Source organism: Carassius auratus, chromosome 37 (assembly GCF_003368295.1).
Source record: "Carassius auratus strain Wakin chromosome 37, ASM336829v1, whole genome shotgun sequence".
NCBI lineage: Eukaryota > Metazoa > Chordata > Actinopteri > Cypriniformes > Cyprinidae > Carassius > Carassius auratus.
In genome coordinates this window covers 1,121,319-1,146,037 of record NC_039279.1, presented here as the reverse complement: position 1 = coordinate 1,146,037, position 24,719 = coordinate 1,121,319, and the positions used below count along the sequence as shown (strand labels likewise).

General features: G+C 34.8%; 2 protein-coding genes across 2 annotated transcripts in view; both read left to right on the top strand.

Annotated features, from left to right (window-relative positions):
* Positions 1-10,973: 10,973 nt before the first annotated feature.
* On the top strand, positions 10,974-15,043 carry LOC113055841 (sushi, nidogen and EGF-like domain-containing protein 1). The gene is made up of 9 exons (XM_026222205.1): positions 10,974-11,007; positions 11,762-11,864; positions 11,985-12,017; positions 13,196-13,329; positions 13,432-13,710; positions 13,870-13,965; positions 14,081-14,231; positions 14,353-14,435; positions 14,528-15,043. The coding sequence occupies exons 2-9, from the start codon at positions 11,807-11,809 to the stop codon at positions 14,606-14,608; spliced, it is 915 nt and encodes a 304-aa protein (XP_026077990.1). The 5' UTR covers positions 10,974-11,007; positions 11,762-11,806; the 3' UTR covers positions 14,609-15,043.
* A 1,189-nt stretch (positions 15,044-16,232) lies between these two features.
* LOC113055839 (uncharacterized) overlaps positions 16,233-24,719 on the top strand; it is a 33,988-nt gene continuing 25,501 nt past the window's right edge. Inside the window, exons 1-11 of the mRNA XM_026222204.1 lie at positions 16,233-16,262; positions 17,994-18,098; positions 19,064-19,165; positions 19,261-19,281; positions 20,455-20,582; positions 20,687-20,965; positions 21,531-21,626; positions 21,722-21,872; positions 23,935-23,970; positions 24,051-24,077; positions 24,528-24,661. Coding sequence (XP_026077989.1) covers positions 19,108-19,165; positions 19,261-19,281; positions 20,455-20,582; positions 20,687-20,965; positions 21,531-21,626; positions 21,722-21,872; positions 23,935-23,970; positions 24,051-24,077; positions 24,528-24,661 — 930 coding nt within the window. The 5' untranslated portion in view covers positions 16,233-16,262; positions 17,994-18,098; positions 19,064-19,107. The remainder of the gene's footprint in view (positions 16,263-17,993; positions 18,099-19,063; positions 19,166-19,260; positions 19,282-20,454; positions 20,583-20,686; positions 20,966-21,530; positions 21,627-21,721; positions 21,873-23,934; positions 23,971-24,050; positions 24,078-24,527; positions 24,662-24,719) is intronic.

The window sequence follows — 24,719 nt, the reverse complement described above, 5'->3', positions numbered from 1 at the left end:
AGACAATTAGCTGTTTTCTCTCTGTTTATCAAAGTCAGTCAGTCAAACAGCTGATAAAAACATCACAATAATCCACAGCACTCACTCCATCAGTTAACGTCTTGAGAAGACGAAAGCTGCATGTTGGGTTTTTATTTAAACCGTCATTCAGGTGTTTTACTTTAGACCATTCCTTGTGACCAAAATATGATTCCATAATCCATAACGCCACTTCCTCCGGTGAAAAAGTCCATCTCCTTTTGTCAAACATGTCACCAACATGTTTGTTTGGAGCGGTTTTGAAATGTTTTCATTTGTAAACGGTGCTTGAACAGTGCCATATTTCTCTCCTGATTCAGACTTTTTCGCTGGAGAAAGCTATATTATAGAGGACTACTGTATTAGCTGGAAGCAACAGACGTCTTGATGGATTTGTTTCTAACAAACACGCTGCTTTTTACTTCACAAGACATTGATGGACGATGGACAGTTACTTGTGGAGTATTGTGATGTTTTTATCAGCTGTTTGACTCTCATTCTGACGGCACCCATTCACTGCAGAGCATCCATTGTGTGGCATCTACATCTTGGATGGCCTGAGGGTGAGTAAAGTTTAAGGACATTTTCATTTTTCCAGTAAAATCCAGCATATAGGCCACTGACTGTGTTTTGGAGCAGAGCCGTTGTGTGTATCTGGTTTGAGTGAAATGTGTTTACAGCACGTGACATGCCACTTTCATTTATCAAGCAGGCTGTGCATTAGTGCCGTGTGTGTTTCCTATTAATACATTTTGGTTTGTGTGACTGTGTGAAATGAACAGGGTTTCATCTTTTAACGCCTCTCTTCACGTAAGCGCACACACTGGCTGACATGAATTATTTGTCAGACATTTAAATTCACTCTCGCTGCACAGGCTTTCCTAGTTCAGAAATGTCACAGTTGAAAAAATTCACTAAAGATCTTTCGTACATAATTCAGTGATACTGGATGTTTCATGGAAATAACCTGTTTGTACGGACAAGAATGTGAAACTTTTTGTCTTGTTCAGATAGGTGGCAAAATACAATTTATTTATATATTTGGAAATATCAGACTGAAATCACTATTTGTCTGCAGCCCAGACTGCAAAAAAACCACACACATGAAATTTAATGTTTACAAATCAGATCCAAACCTGATTCTGATTTAAAATCTGATATATATATATATATATAGCTTTTATTATATAGTTATATAATTACGCATGCCTACGTCTGTTTTCTTATTATTATATTATGATTTAGTGGATATATGAATGCACAGGTGTCCTATTTCAAAAAATGTTTTTTCATGGTTTAAAATTGACATGAATTGTTGCAAAAAAAAAATTATTTTTAATCCAAATATGCCATATATATATATATTTGCTACATTTCTGGTTTACCCTCAGTGATGGGATTTATTAAATACTGTAACAGATGCAGTGTATTATTGTCTTTAAGTCTCATCTCACATTTCACATTTCTCAGCACCCATTCGGATGCTCTGATGGTCTGTTTAATAAAACAAGTTTAGCAGCCGTGATAATCATGTATTCATCCTATAGTTTAGCTGATTACTCGAATGCAATGTGTGTTTGCGCACATGTTTGTGTGTGTATTTTGGGGGGTATTTTTAGCAGATTTTTGGTGCCACAAATAATGCAATGGAAATGACACACTTCATCTTTAAACTACAATGTAAAAAATAATTTTCAAAGTCGTATACAGATTATTGGAGTACATTATATATATAGGAAGGAAGCTTTTGAATCAATTCGGGTCAGGCAACAAAAGTCAGTTTAAGTCCAAATTTTGACATATTTTACAGAGCCATCAGGGCTTTACAAATCTCTCAGCACATGTATTATTTGCACTGTAATTTCCTCTGTTTGTGTTTCTGTCTTCACACACATACTGATGTATTTGGCATCATCTATCACTCCTTTTCTTGGAGGTTTTTCATTCTGCTTCAGTCTGTGACCTTATCACACTTTCCCTGTTTGTTTGTTTCTCTCTCTCAGTATCTAGAGACTACAGTAACATAATGGAGAGGGCGAAGTCATTTCCAGTCCTTGAGCAGGTCTGAAGAGGTTTATAAAGACCAAACAAACAAACAAAAGCCACTTGAGCGCCGGTCGGGATGGAGGGCTCTGATAATCTCTCCTCTTCCACTTCCTTTCTGGCAGAGGTTACCAAGGCAACCATCAGCACATCGATCACTCCATGCTCCTGATTAAGGAATGCGAATCAGAAACCGAGTGTATTTACCGTGCAGCGCAGGTCTGTGGAGTCATTTGTAATTCGCTGGGGTTTATGTGCACTCATACGGCAGAAGGGCTGGTGGTGTGTGTATGAAGAGCCTGTTCCAGATCACTCACTCTTCTGGGATTCGGCTGGAGGCGAGTGCTGAGGTTGCGTTTCTGCTTTGTTACCATTGTGTCCTGAAGCGAGAGACTTTCTGCTACAGCGGCCCATGCTTTCAAGCGCTTCAGTGCCTTTCTGCTTAAAGCATCCGCAAAATGAGATGATTTTGAATAGGCTGAACATGATATTAAAGAATTTTAGAAGATAAAAGTTTGCTCATTTTACACTGCATGCTCCACAGCTTCCATTCCAGAAGAGAAGAAACACTCACATTACGCATTAATTCTTAATCTTGCTATTTGTAAAATCATGGTTTGATATTTTTATTGCTTCTTTAAAGAGGAATTTTAAGGAAGAGTTTTCTGAAAGTTTACATGATTGATGAATCGAAAAAAACAAAAACAGCAAAAAAAACTTTTTTTTCCCTTTAGGCACTTGCCAGCAGATTATGGTTTTAAAGAATGTGACCGTTTCAAAATTCATTTTTCATATTCTTATTTCATTAAATATATACTGTATGTATGTATGTATGTATATATATATATATATATATATATATATATATATATATATATATATATATATATATATATATATATATATATAGTTGTTATACTAATTGTTTTTCTGTTGTTAACTTTATAAAAATAGTATATAATATTAAAACAAATATTTCAGAGCTTGAAAGAAACGTCATATTCTTATTTCAGAAAGACCAAAAAGAGATTCCAGAGAAACTGATGTTAAACTGAGTGTAATTGATTTGTGGTGTATTCGTTATGTTAGTTAACTTTATAAAAAAATAATATAACATTTAAAAATATTTAAGATCATGCAAAACTCAAATTTCATATTGCTAATTTTAGAAAAAAATATTGGTTATATTGTATTAAATTATTGAAATATATTACTCATTTCAGAAATAAATAAAAATATTGATTATATAAATAGCTGTAATACAAAGTGCAATTTGTTAGTATAATATATATATTTTTATATATATTTAAGATCACAAAAAAAAAAGAAATTTCAAGTTTGCATTTTTAATCAAAATGTAATAATAAAATGTAATGCTAAACCATGCAAATTTATATTTTACAAGATGTTTTTGGATTAACAAAATAAAATAATAATGATAATTCTACTTAATTTAACTAAAATCTCAGACATTTGCTCAGCTGGTTTGTTCATCTGAAAAACACATCTCCAGTCTGACAGAAACATTCATCTGTATTTATGAGTGAAACGGCATATTCAACCAAATTCAACACCTGAAGTTGATTGGATGGTGAAAAGTGAATCTGACACGGCTGACTGAAAGGAAGAGGTTGAGAAATAGTTTCAGACTCAAAAAAGTCATTTCAGCTGTGGATTAAATAAGTGCATCTTGATAAAATAAATTATTTTCATTGGAATAACGTGATGAATCATTCATTATAAGAACAGAAATGTTAACAGGGTCCGTTCTGATTTTTTTTAAGTATAGTGTGTGCTACATCAGTCTGTGCAGTGCTGAGGGTGTAGACTTATTCACTCAGTGTGTCTCTGACTGCAGATGCACAGACAGCGAGGCTAATTCCTCCATGCTCTGATTAAAGGAATTCCACATTTGCATCAGTACCGGCATCATTAGAAACCACAGGTGCTTCCAGAGCAATAACACGCCGTGGAGCGTTGCTAGGAGACCGGCCATAGACACCAGATGTAAAGATGAGAGCCGAGATACAGCGGCAACTGCAGCTCAAAGTGACTTGCATCTCTCTCTCTCTCGCTCTCTCTCTCTCTCTCTCATACACAAAGTCTCTGTTCTTCACAATAGTTAGAAATCTTAGATAAAATGTTGATTTTTGTTGCATTATGCTGAGTAATTTATAGCTAGCAACTCTCAGAAGCTACAGGTTTGATCTCATTATAATGCTGACATTGATTTACTGTAGTACTGGAGGAGAGTGGGGTAAAATGTGCCGATTGAGAAATATGATTTAAACTAATGCAGGCATAAACAACCTACTCCCTAAATATATTTCATTATGTATGTTACCAAATCAAATGAAAACATATAAATCACTTGGCAGTGAAAAAAGTGGTAAGTTGTCTTTAGTAAAATGTGCATTATATATTTTTAAACTTGGATAAAATAAGTTTAACCTGCTAACTGTCACCCCGTCCCGTATACGGGACGCCTACATTGACTATACTATATTACAATCAAATCTAATCTAATCTTGACAAACTATATATCTTTGGAAAGGTCTAAGACTCCCAAATATATATTTTACCAATATTTTGTGTAAAAAATTATGTAGGAAAAGTAATAGATTAATTTATGACAAGAGTGCACCCTCAGAAATCTACATTACAAAAGGAGCTTTGACCTTTGTTTAAAAAAAATACTTCCTAGTTGTCTTTTTCTCTATCACATTTTAGAAATCATCAGAAGTTATATATCACTTGAAAACATAAAATTTCAAAATTCATCCTTCAAAACCCATTTTAAAATCAGACATTGTATTACCATGTAAATGGTACATCAAAATCATGTTACAAAATTTTTTCAGTCATGAATTTAAAAAAAAATTAGGTTTGTATCATGCACATTGAAGTCTATCTTCAAAAACGTGAGTGACAGTTAACAGGTTAACAGCACTTATTTGAAAAAAAAAAATGTCTTTGCTGTAAGTTAATAGATAAATCTTACCCTAAACTGCTGAATGGTACCATATAATGCTTTCCACAAAAATATGAATCAGCACCACTCTTTTTAATATTGATAATCAGAAATGTTTCTTGAGCAGCAAATCATCATATTAGAAGGATTTCTGAAGATTGTGACACTGAAGACTGCAGTAATGATGCTGAAATTTCAGCTACGCATCACAGAAATAAATTACACTTTAAAACAATCAAATAGACAACAATTATTTTCAATTGTAGTAATATTTCCCAATATTTGTACTGTATTTTATTTTTAAAGATGGATTGATTGATAAATTAAAGAAATGCAGCATTGGTGAGCAAAAGAGACTTATTTATAAAAAACAATCATAATTATTCTTTTGACTGGTAATGTACCTGACAAACTAATTGTTTATTACAGTGTGCAGGTTGCACACCAACTATTCCCTAAATATAGATGTTTGCTCGGCAGATGTGAGAACGTAATGAATCTCCTGAAGTGAGCGTTTAGACATCTGACATTACACCAATCTGATCTGGACAGCATCTGATTGACCTTTGAAGAACAGAAGACATTTCCTTCCATGCAGCCGGCAGACAGATACGTTCATTAATCTAATGTTAATTACGGGCCAAAGTCACAAAATAATGAGAATATTGTTATTCCTGGCAGGAAAAAAGACGAGAGATAAAAGCTCTTGACAGTGGCTCGCTTATTAGAGCCATTTACAGATAACACAACATTTCTCATTGTGCTGAGGACGTGTTTCTCTAGAAATGTGCTGAAGTGTCTTTCTGAATATTGTTCCCAATTAATTCAACTTTTACTGCTTATATTTTAAAGTGATGAAGTTCCCACTGGTCCTGAAGTGTCTCTGTTTCATCTCTACGCCCTTCAGGAGGGTAAGTATCAATAACTCTCATCTGTCATCTTTCCTCTGTGATCACAGAGCATCTCCTAATAGTCAGACTCCCGCTCTTCTGAGCTTAAAGCAGGGAAGCGGTGAAGCCCGCCAGTTAAGAGCCCTGGATACATGTTAAAGGAAATCATGAATCATCCTTTGATGTGTTTCTCTGGTTCAGACCTCAGCTGCTTTTGCCTGGAGAAGTGGCCTACAAAACACAAGCACACTGGATATGGAGTAACACTGACCCAGTCTGGTGGCTCATTGCAGGTGCCTTTTACCAGAAAAGCTCATAGAAATTAAGATAACGCTTGGCCTTAGCCATACTGATGCTTGATTAATATATATATGTTATACATATATTTATGCATTTTAAGGTGCTATATGGTTTTTATAAACATATAATCTAGTAGTGTATGGAAGACACTTTTCTGCAGAATTGTAAGAAAAATGTCTGAATTGTGAGCATATAGTTGCAATGACTTCTGAAGGAGCATGTGACAATGCAAATTTCATTTGTTTTGAAATGATATAAGATTACGGTGGCGCTTTCGATGATTATATTTTATCCCAGACATATATTCTCTGTTATGTGTGTATTTGCCTATTTGCAATATTGTTTGTCAATCACACAATCACACTGATAAAGTACGACAAGCCCTCAAAATGATATAGTCTGTTTTCCTCATGAGAGATAGAGATGACTGGTCAGTAAAACAACATTTCTGCTCAAGATACTGAATGTAAATCAGCAGGTCTACACAGAATGAGGATACAACAGACATAAACATCCACCTAGTGAATGAAGGTACTTCCCCTGGATGCTGACAGAAGAGTTAAATGCTTTACCATTGTGTGTGAAGAATTCCATGAAAGATTGTTGTTTCTTTGGAAACAAGTGTTTACTGATAAATGTCACTCAACAGGAAAGGGAAGTCCTTTTCTGTCTCTGGCACAAATAGATACACACACACACACACATTCATGCATGTTATCCATATTATGACATAAAATATTTTAATAAGAATTAATTTGTATTTAACCTGATCACGTTTAATAAAAAGACATTGTAAGTTTAATTAGGCTATAACACCGCATGCCCACCATTATTCAAACAATGAACAAATTATACAGCGAGCAGAGAATATTTACACTATCAAAGAGTAGCCTATCACTGAATTCAGTCTAGCGAGAGTGTAAGCACTCTAAAAAATCTGTTATTATCAGTGATGTTGTCTGATGAGATGTGTATGATGAATGAATCTCTTTTTACATCCCATGCTCATCTGCACTTTGTTGTTTCTGATGAATTCAGGGAATTCGCCAAAGTGCACTGAGCAATTATTTTGCATATTACATTTATTTATTTATTTATTTATTTATAAAGGTACCATGCACAATTTTTAACATAAAATTCACATTTCAAGCATTCCACCAGATTTAGCCAAAGGCTAATTTTCGTCCGTAGTCCCCGGGCAGGTCAACACTTACAAAACACAGTAAATACTTATATATTAACATACAATAAATACATACACACATACTGTCAGGGCCATAAACGGCTGTAAAATAAATCAATCAGTCAGTCAATTTATCTCCAACAGTCTTAGTGGTTAATTAGTTGGATTGATTTAAAAAAAAAAATGTTAACTTAAATTTAAAAAGATGTATGATTGTATGTCCTCTGGTATGGCATCCCACTTATTATTGGCTTTCACTGTAAAAGATTACAGCCCAAATGCAGAACGACGAAAGGGAAATAGAGAATTACTCATATGCGATACGATAGTCTGGTTGATCTCAAAAAAGTTTCACAGCGAAGATGAATAAAGTAATACGTAATACAGAAGGAGCCAGACCGTTTAAAATTTTGTGAACCATACACATGCTTGAATAGTCTAAAATTATCAAAGTTTAAAAAAATGATGTCTATATGATCCTACAAGGATGAAAATGGTCAGGTTTTTTTATCTAAAATTTTTAACGTCTGTTTATATAGCGATTTCAAGGGTTAAATAACAGTTTCACCAGCTTGACCCCAACATGTCAAACAATAACTCATGTGAGAGAAGATTGTAGCATGCATCAGAGCCTTAGCTACATCAAAAGAAAGACAATGTCTACTTTGTCTGAAGTTTGACATTATTGTATTTAATATTCCTCACCATTTTCTTTACGTTTTTTAAAACTAAGATTAGAGTCCAATGTTAAACCAAGATAATTTAATTCATTAACTATTTCTATCTTTTCACCATTAATAAATGTCAACATCAGGAGATTTAACTTTTGTTTTTGTGAAAAAATTTCCTTTAGTTTTACTAATATTCAAGCTAAGACAAGATTGTTCCAGCCACTGTGTAACTCTTTCAATGGCAGATTTTAATTTCTCAGCTGCTAAATCAGCTGTTCTCGCATGTGTAAAAATCACAATATCATCAGCATACATTTGTACTTGCGTCCCTTCACACTGTTGCGGGAGATAATTAATATACAAACTAAATAGTAAAGGACCTAGTACTGATCCTTGGGGTACGCCCATTGTATAATGCAACTTGCTAGACTTAACTCCTTTGATTTTTACACATTGTTCTCTATTTAGCAAGTATGAGGATATCCATTTTAAAGTTTCAAAAGAAAGGTGAAATGTAGACAATTTGGAAAGGATCACTGCATGATTAACTGTATCAAAGGCTTTACATAGATCTAAAAATATAGCCCCAACACATCCTCCTTTGTAAGCTTTAGATTTTATTTGCTCTAATAAATGTAAAGTCGCTGTTTTGGTAGAGTGATTTGCTCTAAAGCCAAACTGCATACAATGTAAGCCAGACTCAATGATGTTAAGATGGGATGTCAGCTGTTCAAAAACAATTTTCGACCTTTGAGAATACTGGCAGTATGCTTATGGGTCTGTAGTTACTGCCTCATAATGATCTCCAGATTTAAAAATAGGAGTAACAATGGCTTTCTTCCACACAGTATGAAAAACACTAGCTTCAAATGACAAATTAATTAAATGAGTGATAACGGGGGTTAAAATTTTTGTGAGTTTTAACAAAAATATTATCAAAATAATGTGCATCTTTACATTTAGAATTTTTCAAGGAGCTAATAACTTTATGAACATTTAATTTGTTTTAATTAGATTAAAACCTTTACATACATCCTCATTCGGAATAATATTTATTTCCCTTCTTGCAAATGTATCTCCTAATTCTTCAACAGAGTTAATAAACTATTAAAAATAGTAGCAATGGCACAATCATCTTTAATTAGATTTCCTCTAACTTTAAGCTTAACATCTCCTATAAAATTTGGTTCCTTCTGTAAAAGAGTATTTATGTTTTTCCAGATTTTCCCAGATTTTCCAGAAGATCTATCCCGTCTAAAACATTGATATCCAGGCATAATAAACACACTAGAAGATGATGAATGTTGGAACCACGTTTCAGAGATACCAAGGAAGTCCAGATTTGAATTGGATAATAAATGTGTCAACTGTTTGCTCTTTGCAACAATGTGTCTTATATTCAGATGACCACCAAAAAGTCATCTCGGTTTAACTTTAGGATCCCATAGGACCTTCGCATGATTAGCAGTCTGAAAGCTCTTACACAATGACTGCCTTCTTACTGCAGGATTTCAGAACAGGGAAGCGCTTGCGGTATACACTGACGTTTCTTTTAATCTTGTAAAATGACTGGGAGGCATTGTAGAGATGTCATACCTTGGAGCATTGAGTGTGTTGTTAATTAAACTCACTTCACTGTTTGGAAGGCCAGGTAGATCAACAGGAAATCCCCAGGTACTCCCTTCGTTTTGAGACACCGCCACCAAAGGTTGTTGTTGCCAGGTGAGGCTCAGCTCCAGAGTCCTGTTAACAATGTTAATGTTTAGTAAAATCCCCTTAAATAATAGAAATATTAAAGAAAGAATGATTGAACTAAAATCACAAAAGCACAAATGTATATTAGTTTGCATATAACTCTGTCTTCGTGTGTATGTTAATCTAGAAGAGTCTAGGCTGTTTAATATTAGGATTTTGTCAAAAATCCCCCACCATGGCCTAGCCCTTCAACATCTAGTCCCGCCCCCTGCATCCCCCAGATAAAATATGTTCCCACGGCTATATGCAAACACACACATGAGTACAAAGAATTAACAAATAAAAAACCAATGAAAGCATCTTAAATGGAAATTATGCAATTAAAAAAAAAAAATTAAGAACTTTTCTCGTGGTCACACTCTAGACATCTTCATTTCATCTTCAAGTCAGTTTTACATTTTATATTGCACTTTTAATGCAGTTTCACAGAAATTCAGGATGTTGTAATATTTATATCTTATGAATTATTGTCCACTCTTAGAAGAGCTGGGCAAAAGCATAGTTTGTTGAGATCTGTAAATTAGTATTATGAATTCTGGAATTTTCATAGGACTTTTAGATTAAGATTGTTTGAATGTAACTAACTCTAAACCAAATCTGAACCCCAATGCTATGTTACTCTGTACTATATATTTAATTACATTTATAGGAAATATTTAGGTATCTTAATATTTTACTTATTAAGTGGATCAAAATAGGAAATTAATTTTGTTATATACGATTGTTATATATTTCCTAGTTTAACTCTTTGCTGATATTTGCAGTGGACAGATTAGTAATATTTTTTATAATTAGGCAAAATGTGTTGCCGTCACTTTGTCATCTGATTCATGAAAATTAAAGCTAGTATTATTTGACTAATGAATGTGTGATAGTACTACACTGCCATTACTGTTCTTTCTCAGCTCACTGAAGGAATGTGTGTACAGATGGTTTTTCTGACTTTGTGACGGACACTTGTCATGTCACCTAATCTAAAGTCTGAATGTAAGATCTGAAGTGAAGCACTTTTCTATTTTTGTAACTTACTGGAGGTGTTCCAAAAAACAAAATTAATAATAATCATTCCAGGGGATGTTCTGCCCTTGAGCAAAGGCAGGGACAGATTAAAAACCAGTCCAAACTTCCTGCTACCCCACAGCAGGTGAAAGTGTGTCACCGGAGCAGCTGTCTGAGGTAAGAGAAATTATTATCTTTAGTGTAATTCTCCATGAGCTATGGGCTGATACTCTTGGGTCTTACTTGTGTAATTGATTAGTAAAACATTACATTATAATGGGTTATCTTTGATCTCTAGAAGAAATCTGAACCTGCTCTGAGGCTACTGAATTTTTCTTTTGAGACAATTCTGTCCAATTTGATTCACTCTAATCCCGTTGAATGATTCATTCGCAAATTTGACTGATACGTTTGCGGCTGTTTTATTATTTTTATTTTTTTTATTTTTTTGAGTAAACAAAGCGGTCACATTTGACACAAAAAAGCAGCCTCAAAATCTAATAAAATGAAATAAAAGTGAGTGAGTGACAAAAGGGTAATAGTGTCACATTTTACTATTGATTATTGTAAATGAAAAGCATATTAAGACTGACTTTGTTGTTTGTAAAACAATTATTAAATGTGGATAAAATGAAAATTAGTACTTTTATGAGTAAACCATGTTGGTTTATCACGTATCCCCAATCATAATGGTGTATGTTACTGTATACATTAGAATGCAAAAAAAAAAAAATTGCATATTTATAATATATCAGTGTAACACATATATTTACACTATATCACATAGTAGAAATAAAGGAAGATGTTTCAGTGGCTTTGAATGACTATAGTAACATTTGGCTGTCATCTGTTAAGGGGTTTTTGTAAAAGACTTTGGTTTACCTGTATTTATAATAATGCATGATGCTCTAATAATGCAGTTTGATTACAGAAGAAGGACTCCCACATTCTGGTTTTTATCTCTGACATCATCATCATGAGATTGTCTCAAGTTTCACAACATCTGCTGGTGTTCATATCAGTCCTTTCACTCGGTAAGGTTTTGTTTACCATCTGTTTGATCTTAATGTGGCAAAGACAGCATAAATGTGCAAATGTTTGTTTCTGAATTTTAACCATAATTATTTAATGATGTCTGTTTGTGTTTTGTACAGAAATCATCACATGGACAAACAGTGCAGTGTCAGGTAATAATAATGCTGAGTGATGGAAGACTCATGCACATGCAACATTTTTTTTTATGTACCTTAGAACTGTTTTAGAATTGAATACTCATTTTTCAGAATTAAACTTCATAGGTACATTTCTGCATGGTGTTTGTGAATTAACTGAAGGGGTGCAGAGCCAGTGGTTATTTTGAAGGCTAACATCAATGCCTTAAAATGTATGTGAATGGCTATTAGTATAACCAGTTTAAATACAGTGGATGAACAGAGGTGTGACATGCACTCTTTCCAGATCATTAAAGTGAGTGAGTGAGTGACGTGACATACACAGAGCATTGGGTGTGTGTTCTTTTCATGATCCAGTCACTGCACATCCGTTTATTTACCACACAGACTTTCACACGACACAGTACACCCTGGACTACATTTCCCATAAACCCTTGCCTAGGAACTCATTATTGAACCTCACCTGTTTCCTATCAGTGACACTTTAAAGGTTGCACTCATCCACACTCACATGGCGAAGTCTTGTTTAGATCTGTCTGGTATTTCCGAGTGTTTTCCCTGTGTTTGCTCCTTCCGTGTCTGATCTTGGATTGTTTATAATGACTGTGATTCTCTGCAGCCTGCCTGACCTCTGCTTGTTTCTGTTGCTGATTCTGGATATCCCTGACATACTTGACGCTGTGCTCTGATTACTGCCTGTCTGACCATTCTCTTTATTAAACCACTGCATAAGGATCTGAACGTCTCTGACTCCCTGTTACAGTTCTACTCTTGCTGTCACATTCTGGATTAGTTGCAGAGGTTTGATAAAATTGGCTGGAAGACCTGAAAAGAGAGTGTTGCAGTAGTCCAGCCTGGACAGATCAAGAGCTTGAAGATCAAGAGCTTGAGTTGTGTAGCATGTTGTGTAGCTGATTTTTCTAATGTTGTATAAGGCATTTCTGAAGGACCAGGCAGCATTATGTTTTTTTTTTTTTTTTAATCCTTCATCAAAAAACTAACAAACAAACAAAAACATTTATTTCATAAGATTTCCCCCATTTTCAGTTGTTTTACTTTACTACTGTAACATCCACATGAGTTTGGCCACCAGAGGGCATCACTATCTTGCTACTAATCACAGCCGTATTCAAATATGAGCCCCTTAAATCTTTGAGGAATAATGTCAGATTTTTTTTTTTTTTTTTTGGTAGCACAAGCAATATTCTACCCTTTCGGCTCATCAGCTGGAGACACAATAAATGCTGCTGCTGATGATGGGAGCTCCACAGTTATTCCACTGTCAAATCCATTTCCATTCTTTGGCCGCACATACCAGCAGATTTATGTAAGAATTTGATTCCATCCTCATTCTGAGTCTATATGTGACTGATAAATGCTTTATAAACTCAACTGTGATCAGTGATTGACAATATATCTCATTTTGCAGGTTAATAATAATGGACACCTCACATTCAACCAGTCTTCATCAGCATTTGTCCCCTACTCATTCCCCGCTAGCAGAAGCCAAGATGTAATTGCTGGTCTCTGGACTGATCTTGACAACCGTCAGAGAGGTGTAGTTTCATATCGTCAGTACACCAGCGGAAATGTCCTCACACGCGCCACTCAGGATATAAACACACATTTCCCAAATCTGAACTTCATCGCTTCTTGGCTCTTTGTTGCAACATGGGATAAAGTCGCTTACTTCAACTTAAACAACACAGTAAGATTGATGTTCTTGTTAACTATAACAGTTTTCACTTTGTTCATGATTCATTTTCTGAATACTTGGTCAAATGAATACAGTAGACCATAAAGACAATAACCGAGAAAACAACAATATATTGATAAGCTTAAAGTGTTTATCTTTTAATTTTTGCAGGAAACATCGTTTCAAGTGGTTTTAATTTCAGGTGGTCATTTTTCATTTATTCTGATGAATTATGGTGACATTGCTGTAACAGGACAGCCAGTGCAGGTGAAAGAAACTTGTTTTCTTTATTGAGAACAAAATGATACTATTCACTACTGTATAAAAGTTAATATTCTCTATATATACTGTTTATATGAATAATGTTTTTTCACACTTTCAGGCTGGTTATGACACGATAAACTCCACACACTACTTTGTGATTCCTGGATCAATCAATGGCAGCTTCATCTCAAACCTCAGGAACTCCAGTAATGTTAAAGTTCCCGGTCGATGGGTCTTCAGGGTGGACGGTGGACCAGGAAACAGCAAAAGTAAAAGCCTTATCTATAGATAACATTTTGATCAATTTCATATAATACCATATTGTGTTTGTATGATTAGTGCCAACAAATATAAATGAGTATTTAGGTGTTCCTGTGTGTTTCCCTTTAGACAATGTCATTGGATTAAAAATGAGACTTTCCTCATTTTTAGACCTGACACAGAGTGGCAGCACTGAAATAGTTTTACAGCAAGTACGTCACACTTACTATGAATATTTAAACAGAATACGGTTCAAATAGACCACATGGGGAAAGTTTGATCTGTTTGTCCATCTGTGTTTCAGATAAAACAGGAGCTGGTCAAGTACGGTCTGCCAAACAGCATCGAGCTGAAGTTAAGAAAACTGCAAAAGACAAAGCTGTAATTTCATCTTCTTTAAGGAAAAGAAGTAAAATCAGTTTGTTTAGCATCTGACAACAAATGTCCCTCACGACTGATGACAGTTTTTCATAAAGTTGGTTTTATTTAAAGGATTACAAAAGACTCTAACCAGCATAAAAGTATCATACAACAGGTCCAATGGATCGGTATCAATCGTGTGTATCAAATGTCAGCTTCATAAGTAAAATAAAATAACTAGAGCTTTACTGAAAGTAAAACTTAAAGTTTTTCCTCATTCACATTCATTAGAACTATATCTTATAAAGGTACAAACACTTTTCTAGGATAATGCACAGTGTTTGTATAGTTTGAATGTATGTTGCTTTGAATAAAATTAAATGTATGTTGTATGTATGTTGCTTTTAAAAAAATTTACGGGAAGTCGTGGCCTAATGGTTAGAGAGTCAGACTCCCAATCGAAAGGTTGTGAGTTCGAGTCCCGGGCCGGCAGGAATTGTAGGTGGGGGGAGTGCATGTACAGTTCTCTCTCCACCTTCAATACCACGACTTAGGTGTCCTTGAGCAAGGCACCGAACCCCCAACTGCTCGCAGCATAAATGGCTGCCCACTGCTCCGGGTGTGTGTTCACAGTGTGTGTGTGTTCACTGCTCTGTGTGTGTGCACTTCGGATGGGTTAAATGCAGAGCACAAGTTCTGAGTATGGGTCACCATACTTGGCTGAATGTCACGTCACTAAAAGTGTCTCCTTAATGCATTGATGTCATATTCCATCTCAGTACATGATTCTTCCTGCTCATCTAAATTTGAGGTTTAATAAAAATAATGTTTGACTGTATCTCAAGTCACCCTTATTATTTCTATACAGTAGAGATTCTTTCAAAGCAGATTCACGGTTATAAACAGGAAAAAAGTAATAGAAACAAGACAGTAGTGTGATTGTTCATCTCAATTCAGTTTAGCATTGATTTAGTTCAATTCAATAACTGTCAAGATCATCAATTATGAAACGAGTTCAGCTAAGCAGTTCTACAGAAGGCAGCAATGCAACAACCGGTTTAAATGTCTGACAGCAAATATCCCAGTGATTAAAGATTTCAAATGACCAGTTTTCATTAAGTTTCATTTAAAAGATTTAACCTTAAAGGTGCCATGTGTAAAAATTGAGGTAAAAATATCCAAATAATGACCTAAACGCATCAAAAGAATGAGAAGAAATAAGGGCAATGATGTCATTAAAAAAATGTCAAGTTATAGTGCTGCAGAGATATCATCCTTAATTAGCATTAGCATTACAAGGCCCGGCCCGACAGGTGTCGTAATACCAGTTTCGGCCATGGGAGGCGGAATGTGGTCATCATAACCACATCCAACCTGCAATACACGAATAACTCGCACGGCTTGTGGGCGTACTTGAACCTGATGTCAATCATGTGGAAAGTACAGCCCACTACTTCATTTCATTTCAGGGAAGAGAGCGTAAGGATGGCTCAAGCCCTTGGCAAGAGACCACCACCTGCTACAGGGAAACAACTGCGCTCGGAATCACAAATCAAATCCGATAAGAAAAGGAGCCAAACCATAGTAAAAATCGGCACTGCTTTTAATCGCTGGAGACAACTGATGGACCTGAAAGAAATGAGGTTCGACTCCGAACTTGCAACGTTTCTTTTGGATTGGTAAGTTAGATGCTGTTGCTATTTCGCTCGAAGTTTGTTTTATATGTTTGTGTATTTTTTTTCGGGAAGTTATAACATAGCAATGTATCGAAGGCTGTTCGATAAATGTGCTAATGTTAGCGATGGCTAACCGTAGCTGCGTTTGATAATTAGCTAGCTATAACTTACCCATTTCTTTATATCATAACTAACCTGCTCTGTGTAGTCTGTTGGTCTCCGTGTCCTCTTTGCTTCGTGGTTTTTCTGTGCGTGAGAAAATTGATGTGTGGTGTGAAAGCGTGTGAAAAGAGTCAATTGCGTGTGTCTCACGGTGAATGCTTGAGAGTTGGCAGCTCTGGTTACGTTGGTTGGCGCTAGCTTTGATCAGCTGTCTGATGTTGACCAATGATGTTGACAGAATGGTGTCTGTCAAATTAACTTAATTCAAATAATGTGTATATACAACTCAAAATGTAATATGAACAAAACAAATATGAACCTATTCACTGGTAAAGGTGAAGGGGAGTAGCTTGAAGATATCATGTTTCAAAATCACTTGACATCACCCAATGTTCCTCTGGTGGCAAAACGTCCTCTTAGGCTTCGGCCATGGCTCTAGGGTTGTTGTGAAGGTAGGGGCGGAGCATAGAGACTATGCCGTTTCTTGTTTGTTACTCTAGAGTAGACCAATTCACTTTATTGAGGCATACTGCCCCCATCTGGTATGGAATGTGGAGTATGACTTGATTTTTTTGCCAGACATGACATATGGCACCTTTAAGGTCACAAAACACCATAAAAGTGGTCATTGCAATTTTACAAACCCGATTCTAAAAAAGTTGGAATACTAAAACTATTACCACTGACTCCTCTGTTCATTTTGTTGGTATCATAGGTTAACGTCATTTTCTAGGTCCGTGTTGTGACAAGCGTATCATTAGTATTTCAAGTCAACTTTATTTGAATGGCGCTTTATACAATACTGGTTGTGTCAAAGCAGCTTTTACAGTGTCAAACAGGAAAATAGTTTGTCAATAATGCAAGAATAACAGAGTTGTTTTTTCCAGCTAAAGTCAGTTCACTGATGATTCAGTGATGTGACATGATTTGTATCACTGCCACAAATCAATGACGTAAGCAAATGATAATATTTTGGTCCTATCTCCACATCTCTGAAAACATTTGCTTTTAGAAAGCTGAAAAAATGAGGTATGACACCTAACCCCAACTCTAACCCTTATTAATTACTACTAACATTTCTTGGTAGCACCTTATTTTAGTTTCTTTGTTAGCCCTAAACCAAATCTTAAACCTATAATATATACATGTTGTTAAAATACTACTATGTACTTAAATATATAAGTACAATCATATGACATATTTAGGCATCTTAACATTTGACTTGGTAAGTGGATAAAAAAATAGAGCACTAAAGTTTGTAGTATACTAAATGTTTGCTGATTTTTGCAGTAGACAGACATGTTTTGTATAGTTGCTTTGGCATCTGATTTAAATTAATTGGTGAAGAGTTACAGGCGCAGTGGCATTAAATCCATTGAATCATTAATCGACTTATGAATATGTGACAGTACAACACTCTCATTGCTGTTCTTTTTGAGTTCACTGAAGGAATGTGTGTACTCTACCTGTTATCTAATCTAAAATCTAAATGAAAGATCTGAAGTGAAACTGTTTTCTATTTTATAACTTACTGGTGATTTTCCAAAAACAAAATAAAATCTTTCATTCCAGGGGGCGTTCTGCCCTTGAGCAAAGGCAGGTGTAGAGTAAAAACCAGTGCACACTTCCTGCTAACCCATAGCAGGTGAAAGAGCGTCGCCGGAGCAGCTGTCTGAGGTAAGAGAAATTATGATCTTTAAAGTAATGCTCTGGTTCTCTAGGGCCTTACTTTTGTAATTAATTTAACTAAAGCATTACATTAGAAGGGTGTATCTTTTATTTTCAAAACAAAATATCTTACCTTTTACTCCACTAAATTTGATAAAAACATATGATTTATCATTATTTGAAACAGAAGAAATCGGGACCTTCCCTAAAGTGATTTATTTTTATTTTGAGACAAATCTGTCAAATTGGACTGATCTGTTTGCAATAAACAAAGTTGTCATATACGACAAAAAAAAAAGCAGACTTAAAAAAGTAAATGTAAAGTAAAAGCCATTAGCAAAACTGAAGTGAGTGACAGAAGAGTTACTAGAGCTGAATTTTACTATTGATTATTATAAATGAAAAGCATATTGAGAATGTGCATGACTTCATTGTTTTTAAACTAATTTCAAAGGATGAGTATTTTAAGCTTAAGTTAACTGCTTGAATGTGGATGAAAAGGAAATGAGTACATTTTAAACTGTGTTTGTATATCATGTATCACTAATTATAACAGCATATGTTACTATATATCATTTATAGCACAATTGTTTATACACTTATTTATTTGTCAATTTGTAAATCTCTTTTTTTTTTTTTTTTTGTACTGGAAGCTTATGTCACTAAAAACAAATTCCTTGTATGCGTAATCATACTTGGCAATAAAGCTCTTTCTGATTCTATATATACTGAAATGCACATTTCTATAGCGTAAAGTGTAATATGTATTTACACATATGCTCACTGTAGTCAATCTTAAGGTAATCACATAGAAATAAAGAGCTGGAATTTTTCTGTTGTTTCAGCGGCTTTGAATGACTCCAGTGAGATTTGATTGAGTTACCTGAGTATTAATAACTGTGTTTTGTAAGAGACATTCCATAGACGTTGGTTTAGACTGTGTTTATGATAATGCATGGTTTTAATACTCTAAGATTACAAAAGGAGGATTCCTGGTTTTATCTCTGATGTCATCATCATGAGATTGTCTCCAGTTTTCCAACATCTGCTGGTGTTCATATCAGTCCTGTCACTCGGTAAGGTTTTGTTTATCAGTCTTAATGTGTCAAAGGCAATAAAAATATACAAATGTGTGCTGGTGAGTTTAATCATTTCTCTTTCTATTTAATAGCCAGAGTACAAACAACAGCAGGTAATATATTTATATTTATTATTATTATACATCTATTTTTCTCACAAACTGAATACACTGCTTTGGTGTGAAATGAACAAATTTCTTCTCAAACCATCCTCATCACTTTGTGTTATTGTTACCAACTAGTTTATTAAACGCTCTGATAGTAAATTGTTTTTAACTTATTTGTTATTTTTTAAAGCCATGTACTGATATGAGCAGCTCAACAGCCTTTTGTCACACATCATGACTGGATTCTCATGTCTTTACAATCATGTACATCATCAGGAAGTTAAATTGTTTCATCCCATAATTATAGCCCAGTTCCACTTCACATAAAAAAACATTTAGTACAAATGAAATATACTTCAGTTAGATTTTACTATAACTGGTCAGCATGAAATGAAAAGTAATGTATTTATTTCAGGTTTTTTTGACAGGGACAATACAAATCAATAATACATATGTACAATTTGCCAGAATTAGTCAAAAGGCTATTTTACATCTGCAGGCCCCAGATTAATCTGTGAATTTGCATGTTTATTGATAGTTATTGACTGATTTTTTTTTAAATTATTATTATCATTAGTATTATTTTATTTTTAATCAAAATTGCATAACATGATGCATAGAACCAAGTTCCTGTCATTCGTATTTTCTTTTTCAATAATCCATAACAGGATGCAATCTGATGTTACTTCCTTATCCTTGCAATTAATTAGCTGTCAATAACTGTAACAAATGTTATGGAGAAATGTTTATTTAATTTATTTTACATCATTTGATTCTAATCTGATTGGCTGGAAGGTGTGTGTTTAAGCAATAGCTCCAGTCAGTTTAATTATCACAGACACGCTGCCATCATTGAATTTGAAGCACACTTTACATTGCTGTTTTTGATTAATTAAAATGATTTGCAGTTCCACTGTTAACAGAAGTTTACAGACATGGAAAATTAACATGTGCAATCTCTCTCACACACACACATTAATTTAAATAAATGTAATCTTACTACACTGTGTTATCTCTGTCTCTGATTTAAAACAAGGAGAATGCTACTACTGTAACTAATAATCAGAACCAGATTCCCAACATAAGTCATGTCTTAACAAACATGAGAAGAAATCAATCAGAAATGTAAATGTCAAATCTTTTGTATTTTTCTTTTCTTTACTCTCTCATCACCACCAGAAATATTCTACCCATTCGGCTCAGCAGCTGGAGACACAAACAATACTGCTGCTGATGATGGAAGCTCCTCTGTTATTCAACTGTTGAGTCCATTTCCATTCTTTGGCCGCACATACCAGCAGATTTATGTAAGAATTTGATTCCATCTTCATTCTGAGTGTAAATGTGACTGATAAATGCTTTTTAAACTCATCTGTGATCAGTGATTTTCACAATATTTCTCATGTTGCAGGTTAATAATAATGGACACCTCACATTTAACCAGCCTTCATCAGTATTTGTCCCCTACTCATTCCCCGCTAGCAGAAGCCAAGATGTAATTGCTGGTCTCTGGACTGATCTTGACAACCGTCAGAGAGGTGTAGTTTCATATCATCAGTACACCAGTGGAAATGTCCTCACACGCGCCACTCAGGATATAAACACACATTTCCCAAATCTGTACTTCACCGCTTCTTGGGTCTTTGTTGCAACTTGGGATAAAGTCGCTTACTACAGCTCAACCAACACAGTGAGTTTGTTTTCCCCTTTATTCTTTACTCAATTCTATTTAAAAATATTTAATTTACATGATAATAATGATAATAAATCAATTTCCACATTCCCAGTTCCTGGCTAAAAATGCTAGTTTTAACTATTTAATCATTTTTGCATTGTATTGAAGAAGGACATTAAGAACCATTCTCTAAACAGATATTAAGTTACAGAGAGAGATTTTTTTTTTCTTTTTTTTTTAAATGGTTGTCATTTCCATTTACATGTAATCATTTAGCAGACAATTTTATCCAAAGTGACTTAAACATAAGGACAATAGTAGCAATTATACCACGAAAGAGCAATAATATGGAATATATGATATTGCCTTTGGTTACTATTTTTAGTTTGTCTTTCATCATAAAAAAATAATAACAAAATAAAAAAATTGAGCCAGGAAAGTTTTTGAAATTTGGTTGATTTGAATGACCCAACAACAATATTTAATAATAAAAGAAAGAAAAATTAATATAGAGCAAATACACAAAACATTCAACAATGATCAGTTTAAGGTAATTACATTTTATTTCTGACCTTTTCAGGAAACATCCTTTCAAGTGATTTTAATTGCAGACAGTAATTTTTCATTTATTCTGATGAATTATGGTGAAATTGCTGTAACAGGACATCCAGTGCAGGTAAAAGAAACTTGCTTTCTGTGTGTATTGTGTGTTTTATATATGTATATATGTGTATATGTATGTGTGTGTGTAATTCTTTCTTGGTTGTACAGGCTGGTTATGACACGATAAACTCCACACACTACATAGTGATCAATGGATCAAACAGTGGCAGCTCCATCTCAAACCTCAGGAACTCCAGTAATGTTGGTGTTTCAGGACGATGGGCCTTCAGGGTGGATGGTGGACTACAAATTTCTGAAGGTAAAGTTTTTACCTTTTCTTAAACACAACCGCAATTCCAGAAAAGTTGGCATGTTTTGTGAAATTCCATAAAATCAAGAATAAGTTATGTTATACTTAAATTTTTATTTTGATGGCTGCAACACACTCCAAAAACGCTTTTTTGAAGCTTTGATTGTGTTTACAGTGTGCAATATAACATGTGTTCATGTTTCACGTGTAAAAAAAACAGTATTTTTGACACAATTCACCTGTCTGTATACCGCTGTTTTCACTGTCACAAAAACGGGCTGATGTCTTCCTTGTTCTATAAAGTCCCTCCTTCAGAAATACGTAATGAATTCTGATTGGGCCAGCGGTTCCTGTGTTGTGATTCGACAGCAGCTTAGAGCAGGCTGCCCTCCTGGTAACGTGATTGGGCTAGAACGCATGGAGATGTACTTATAATCACAGGAGCGCTTTTACTGACAAGATGCGCATGAACATCGCATTTGTTTTTTTGCACAGCCCTAACATCTAGTTAACAAATCTAACTTTATTTAGTAAGTTACAGAAACTGTTAAACACACCAACTTAAATAATAAAATACACTTACCGGTTGTGATCCATAAACAACGCCTTCTCCAGACAATGAGGGAACTGCTCCATCTTTCAAGAATAATCTTTGTGCGAATCCGGCATTAAACTGATTGAGAAAGTTGTCCTCAGCAAAATGTGCTGCACATAGTTTTACATGTGGATTATAATTTTCGGGAACCATGTTAAACATAAATTGTAACCATTAAACTCCAAGTACAGCATCCCTTGGAAGCCCAAACAAAGATGATTGGACACAGAGATGAAAATAACAGCGTTTCAACGACATGTCGAACACAAACGCAGCTGTTCCTTCTTCTCCGTCAGAGCGCATCAAGGCCATGCCCCCTTTTTTGAATTCATGTGGGCGGAGGTTAGTCAAAAAACTGTTTTAGTGACGTCATTACTGCAGGAACTAGAGCGATGTAGTCCAAATGGGTCGTTTTTTGTAGGCGAATTCTGTTAAATATCTCACTTGGCATTGAACTTTGAGCTTTAGAATTGTACAGATATTATTTATACTCTAACAACAACATTTCACACTAACTAAAGTTTAAAACATGGGATCACGAAGAAGGGGACCTTTAAAATGTTTAATTGTTGAAATTGTTTTTGTCCAATCTCTCTTGATACAAGACTTACACAGACACTCAGCAGTCAGCAGTCTGTGATCCAAACGGGCTGTTGATGATGAACGTCACATGGTCATGGTTTTTTTGGGACTGAGAACTTGATGCCCATTTTTTTTTATTCTTATGCAGTGCCACTTACATGGTAGTTGCTAGTTGGTAAAAAACTAAGTTCTTTGCAATCTTGCAGTGAGAAAAGTGATTTTGATTTGTTAGACACTTATCTCATAAAAAAAGTGATGACTCATGATCCAGCTTTGCTTGCAAAGACTGAGATGCTCCTGATACCCTCACCTTTTACCAATTCAGCTGCTTCCTCTTTTATTTTTTCTCTGTCCCAACTTTTTTGGGGTGTGTTGCAAAAATTAATACATTTAAGTTGGTCATTGAAAACTTTCAGAATATTTTCTTAGTACTTTTTGTCAACTGAATAAAAGTTAAAGAGAATTAACAAATCACAGATTCTTGATTTTAATGCATTTTACAAAACGTCCCATGTTTTCTGGAATTGGGGTTGTATATTAAATAAATAGGTTTTGTTTTACAAGCCAGTGTTTTGATAACTATAAATATTACATAACCCCATAATGTATTTGCATAATTAGTTTAAAACATGTCATTTCATAAATCCAAGTGAGTGTCCCAGTATCAGTACAACTAGTCTACTCCTAAAAGTAAACGCAAAATAATCTTCTAACAGATATACACATTCAATCTTGTACTGGTGTATAACTATGGATCAATGCATGGTTCAGTTGGTTGCCTCAGTATGTGCTGCCCTAATTTCCCTTTTCAGTTAATCAATGCAAAATATGTAACCACAGAATAAGAAACCTGTACGAAAAAGTATTTAATGGTGTTTGTGTTCATTCTCTCAGTAAACCCCACATCGTCAACCACCACAGTCTCAACAGGTAATAATGCTGTGAAGACCATATACTGTATAAGATATATATATAGTGTTTTCTAATCTCTTGATATTTTTCTTTAACAGCCATTTTTCCAGTGACTGCAAAACCAGGTAATTTTGAATTAAGGATATGTTTATGTCAGAAACACGCTATTACAAAGTTCATGTTATGTACAGTAGGTAAGAATCACATTGCAGTTTTAGAGACTTTCTGATCTGCAATTCTCCACCTGATCCTTGGAGGTTTATGTCTCCTCAAACCATCCTCCTCACTTTATGTGTTGCCTGTATAGATGCATATCTTCCTCCAGTATGATTGTTACCATCTGCAGTTGATTTAAACTTCTTAATTATTGCCCCGCTAGAAGAAAAAGTGTCAATTTTCAGCAATTAGTTATTTTGTGATATACGTATGCAGCTCTAGAGCTTTTTGTCACACATAAATACAGTATTATTTGGTCTTTTCCACACTTTCTATTGGTGCTAATTATTGTGATGCATATCTTGAAATGGAAACGTAAGTCTATTTTTTTATTATTATTATTTTTATTCTCTTGGCAGCACCAGCAATATTCTACCCGTTCGGCTCAACAGTAGGAGACAAAAGCAATCCTGTTGATGATGATGGGAGCTCTTCAGTTATTCAGCTGTTGAGTCCATTTCTGTTCTTTGGCCGCACATACCAGCAGATTTATGTAGGAATTTGACTCCATCTTAATTCTAAGTCTAAATGTGAGTGAAGGGTCTGTCATC